This window comes from Mastomys coucha, unplaced genomic scaffold (genome assembly GCF_008632895.1).
Source record: "Mastomys coucha isolate ucsf_1 unplaced genomic scaffold, UCSF_Mcou_1 pScaffold21, whole genome shotgun sequence".
NCBI classification, from domain to species: Eukaryota; Metazoa; Chordata; class Mammalia; order Rodentia; family Muridae; genus Mastomys; species Mastomys coucha.
The window spans coordinates 15,009,433-15,015,105 of record NW_022196904.1 but is presented as its reverse complement, the minus strand read 5'-3'; the positions used below and the strand labels follow the sequence as shown (position 1 = coordinate 15,015,105).

General features: G+C 42.6%; 1 protein-coding gene across 1 annotated transcript; it reads right to left on the bottom strand.

Moving 5' to 3' along the window:
* Positions 1–860: 860 nt before the first annotated feature.
* On the bottom strand, positions 861–4,299 carry LOC116100390 (carcinoembryonic antigen-related cell adhesion molecule 3-like). The gene is given in 4 exon segments (XM_031384194.1): positions 861–1,226; positions 2,841–2,882; positions 2,884–3,200; positions 4,248–4,299. Coding segments are annotated over 4 exon segments (777 nt in total).
* Between the last annotated feature and the right edge of the window lie 1,374 nt (positions 4,300–5,673).

Genomic DNA, 5,673 nt, shown 5'->3' with positions numbered 1-5,673 from the left:
AAGGTGAAATTTTCTGAACACATACCACTCCTCTGACCCATAGACACTTGATAAGGACTCTAGGGTAGATAAGTTGAGGCTGTGGCTATACATGGTCATTATGTTCTTCTGATCTGCCACCCTTAGTCTGTGTAACCTTCATTCTACCAGTGTCTTTTCTGTCTATCAGATTCCCTACAGTAATATACATGGTAACTTATCATTTCCCTGTCTATAAGTAAAATTCAAATATTATTAATGTCCTAAACTTGAGACTGAAGAGCTGTTAAAATCAGGGGTGCATGTTATTATTTGCCTAAAAGAGAATTTCCTATCCTGAACTCTTGAGGACTTGCAGTTGTCCAGAGGACCTAAGTTTCCTTGGGAATCCAAATTTTCTTGTGAAGTCTCAGGACTATCAGGAGAGTCAGTATGTTGCATCGCCACTCATCCAGCTGTTTTGGAAATGGTGAATCTCAGGAAATGAAGGAGCAAAAATGACTGTCATGACACATACTGTATTGTTCAACATGCTCAAAGATTTGCATAGAATATGACACATTGCTTCCAGTCAGCTCTATCAGGTAGTAAAATTCAAGCAAAGTCATGAAGCTTTCTCAAGGCTATGTTCAGAGTGGGAGCCCAGAGAGTCTGAGCAGAGGATGACATCATTGGACTGAGTTACCATCCTACTGCCTACAGGTTCCATTCAGGTTAAGGGTTCTGAAGTATTTCACTTTGAACACATGATATGACCCCATAAAGGCCCAAACCCAAGTAAGAGTACACAATCCAGGGTGGAGGAAGGTACAGTTCAAGCTTCACTGTCTTAGGTATACAAAGAACAATATACCCCACCATCACTGAGGAATCACAAAGAATCATTTACTGTTTACTTGGAGGTCCAAAATGGCCAATTCTGACTTCAAATTGAGAGATATGGTTTGTAGTGTGTAAAACCGTGGGTCTTTCTTCTCGACATTCAAGAGAAGCTGGGATCCATCTTTGCATACTGTCACTATGTCATAATATGCAAGACCCAGCATGGTTGAATTGGTGAGGAATGAAGGGCTTGCTATCCTCAAATGGTCAAGTAGAAATACTCCTTTGTGCCAGACAAAGCCTTGAAGCTTCACTGGAAGATTAAAAACCCACAGAACAATATTTATGCTTTCTTCAACACTATGTGGCACTAACCCAATTGTAAGTTGAGAAGGGATAAGTTGCTTCTTGTAGCATATAAGTGGTAGATGAAAAAAAAAAAGAGAAAGAAATTGAAAGAAACCATCAAAAGTTGTTCCTCTGTATTTGGTGGGAAGAAAGATCTCTGAGTCCTGAATGGGGGTGTCCATCACTCACCCTTGGTGTGTGGGTGAGAGTGTGTTTATCCTACTTGGTGGAGGTCAGAACACAAATTTCATGCCCTCAGTGCCCATGAACTTCTATATGGGAATTTCCCCTATCCTCTATTTTCCTCTATCTCCCTACCATTCACTATCTCAGATCTCTGCTCAGACCATGTGTGTGGAGTAGGGTGCCTCCAAAAGCATCTTTCTCAACACAAACTAGTCTACACACTGACATATTTTGCAATGAACCATTTATGGTACTTTCTTGATGCCCTTGTTTGTGTCCCTTGCATACAGTAGAAGACTTTGTGACCTGGGATCAGTGTGATAATCTTGGAATACCCAATGCCTAGAAAGGGCTCAATGGATAAATGAATGAATGGATAGATGGATGTGTGCTCCAGGTCACTCTGTATGTCCATGAATTAAGTTACCAGATTCTCAGGTTCTAAGATAAAGTTTTCATACCACAATTTAATTTATTTTTATTGACTCTGCATTGGAGAAGGGAACATGCACTCAAGCAGGTATCAGTGTGCAGGTGAGTGGGTGGATGCCACATTATCTATGTAGGTCAGAGAATAGCTTATGTGACTAAGTACTCTCCATCCACTACGTGGGATAATATTGAACTCAGGTCATCAGGGATGACAGAAAATGCCTATATCCACTGAGTCATCTCATAGTTTGCTTTTCATTTGAAGAGTCATCTTGTCCTGGGTAGGGACATTAGTCTACAGAGTAAACTTGCCAAGGTAATTAATGAACTTGATAAATGAACAATGCAACTTTTCTCTCCCCATCTTACCATGTCCTGTTCACTAGAGCTTCCAGATGCTGAGCTGCTGTCTACCTTGCTGTGTCTTCTCATCTCATCTTGCAAACAGAAACCCTGAGTTTCCTCTGAATACCTTATGCTCTCCAGGAGACTCCAGATAATCACTCAGATAACCTCCTTCCACACAGGGATAGGGCATGGTGTAGGCACTTGTAGCAGGATTTCCTGCCACTGTGTGTGCATTTGCTTGGAGATTAACATGGCAGATCCACAGCCTTTGATGTCTGCTCTGTTCTCCTTCCCTTGAGAACACCTTCACCAGCAGCAGTGCCCCTGAACCTTGTTGCTCTGAAATCAAACCTTCTGTCCTCCCTCACTCTGAGCTGGGTCTAGGACAAAGATCTGAATCCAGGGTCACTGAAGATCCCATAGTTTCCTCATCTCTTCATCAACTCAGGTGCAGGTTCATGGTGAGAAGCCCAGGGGTCTGGGTTGATGCTGACATCCTTGTCTGAGTCACTCAGCACAGGTCTGCCTCTTGCAGGTGCAGTCAAGTGAGGGATTCTGGTCTATGAAAGTTTGTCTCCAACATGCATATCCTGCACTAAATCCTCAAATAACAACAAGGAGACACAATGCATATGGAAGGTAGATATAGTTCAGGCCTGACACTCTTCTGAATGTACAATGGACTGAACCCCACCCAACAACTGAGTTCACAAAAAAATTGACTTACTGTGTACAAAGAATTCTGCACTTATTACTTCCGGTCTTGAAGGTTGCATCAAGTGATCATAGAGTGCAGTATCCTGAATCTTTTCTGGTGACACTCTTGATCAGCAGAGAGCCATTGTTGAGCACTGTCTCTCTACCACTGTGTGCAAGCCCCACTACAGTAAAATTGGTAGCTATCACATGACTTGCAATTTCATAGTCCTTGAGCATGGTAACTCCTGTGTACCAGGAAAAGGCTTTAACATTCTTCAGGTTATACACAAACAGAGGAAAATTTTCCATTTCAACAGCAATGGGAGACACTGATTTAATGGTGAACTGGGAAGTAGTGGAAAGCAGCCAACAGATTAAAAGGGAGACTGGAAGGTAAGAGAGTTCCATGAACATGGGGACCTCTGTATTTGAAGGAAAGATGAGATCTGTGTCCTGAGTGGACAGCTCATCACTCACCCTAGGTGGGTAGTCAAAAATGGCACCTTTGTACTTGGAGGGGGTGAACAACATAACATCCACTGCTCCATCAGTGGCCCTAAAACTGTTCTGTTGTGTGCATGGAACTCTCTCCCTCTCTCCTTGGTTATCTTAAGGTCTTCCCACACTGCCCTTAGCTTCCTGCCTGTATTCAGAGCACTTGGGTGACATGATATCTCCTGTTACCTCTTACTCCAGAGATCTTCACTTTGTTTTTTCTCCCTGTATTCTCTCTTTAATCCAAGTTCTTTGATTGTACTTCTGGATGATCTTTCTGTTGTACCTTACAGTCCATTAGTCTAGAGATTTATTAGAACCAAGATGAGTCTGACATCTTTGGAAGGCCCAGAACTGATAAACGCTTGGATACCTATGGATGAGTGGGAGAACGTATGTGTTAGAGATATGCCTATCCAAGAGTACATTTGCACAATGCTAAAATATGGAGTTAATGACACCTTTAATACAAGAGTTTGGCATTGCTTATATGTGTATGGAAGGTGACAGCTTATAAATGTGTGTCCTTGTGTGAATTTATGTATAAGTGAGTGTATACACAGAATACACATGGATGTCAGGCCCCTTGTATGTGTTGGGAATTGAATTGATGTCTTAGATTTGGCAGCCAGCAGCATGACCATTAAGTCATCTCAATGGCTCTCCCAACTTTGACTTTTAATTGGACAGTCACTCTCATGGTTGGGGAAATCAGTCTTCAGGAAATAGTTGTCCATTTGAATGTCTTGGAGTAGAAAACAATGGTGCTGTTTCTCCATTACACTGTTTTGTGCCACTTCCTGCTGCAGAGTGCCTGCCCATGTCTGTCCACTTCCCCAAACCCTGAGTCTATCCCCTGATTCTTGTCTTCTTCAGGGAATTCAGCAAGGCTCTGAGCTCCCCTTCTCCCGCTCAGTGCCAAAGAGGAGCCTCCTCACCTGTGAGGCAGGTAGTACAATCTTTACAGGAAAGTACAACAGATTCCATCATGACCTCTGCCATCTGCCACCTGCTCTGTGTAACCTCTGCATAAAGCTTCAGATCATGAGCTGTTTCCACACTCTGTTCTCCTGTGAGTTCTGCTGTCCTTCCTCCCTTTTATCTGACTCTTCTCCCAGGTAGGAGTCCCTCCTAGAATTATATGCACTGGGGACATTTCATGTGTACAAAACACATCAGTTTGTTTTCACATATCTCCTGTCCCCTACCCTTCTCCTTTTCCTCTCATTACCTCTCAGTCAATCAGACTTCACATTGAGCAACAAAGCTGATAAGTCTTTTTGGGCCAGTATATGGCTTTATGTGGACATATGGTACTGTGTGATTTGCATTAAAAACAGTAAAACATGTAGGATACAAATGAATATCCTTTATACGCTTCCCAGAAAATCATTGTTCTAACTTTATGCTGCTATGATGAACACTCTTACCAAAAGCAGATTAAAAGAGCAAAGAATTTTCAGGAAAGTCAAGCAGGTCAAAGCCATCATTGAGAGAAGTCAAGGTACCCATAAAAGACAAGAATCTGCAGTCAGGAACTGAGGAGGAGTGCTGATTAATTGGTCATTCACTGGTACTCTCACTTTTTTATGTCATTCTCAATGTATCTATGTCTCTCTGTTTCTATCTGTCTCTCTGTATCTCTCTGTCTCTGCCTCTCTCTGTCTCTGTCTCTCTGTGTCTCTGTCTCTGTCTCTGTCTCTGTCTCTCTGTCTCTCTCTGTCTCTCTCTCTCTCTCTCTCTCTCTCTCTCTCTCTCTCTCTCTCCCTCTCTCTCTCTCTCTCTCTCAGATACATGTTTCACTATCTTTCTAAGACCATCCAGAACCACTTGCATACAGATAGCCATGCATAGTGGCCTCTGAACTCCTACTTCAATTAAGACACTCAAGAAAGTCATCTACAGAGTTCTTCAAAGTGATCTATAAAAGCCAACAACTCAACTTAGTTTCTTCTAGTCCCACTCCTGTGACTTTAGGATGTGTACATTTGACAGTAAATGCTAACTACTACTGGAAGCTCCCTGTTACCCAAAGAAGTACCCATCAGTGTTGGCTGTGACCATCACGTGTGCTCCTGTCCACAGCCTCAAACATCTGGACCTACAGAGACACGATTCAGTTCAGAAGCAGCCAATCCTGAGGTTTACTTTCCCCCTTCCCTGATTCTCAAGCATAGAACTCTTTGGTATCAATGAGTGACATTTTAATTCATGAGAAATGTAGTGAAATTAGTAACATGGTCTATTCTGACTCAGGACAGGCCTGCCTGGCACTTTCACTTACCCTTCCAATAAAACTGGCATTGAAGGTGCCTCAGTCACCAGGTAAGACATGAACAGACATGAGAGCAGGGCTCTGAGCTG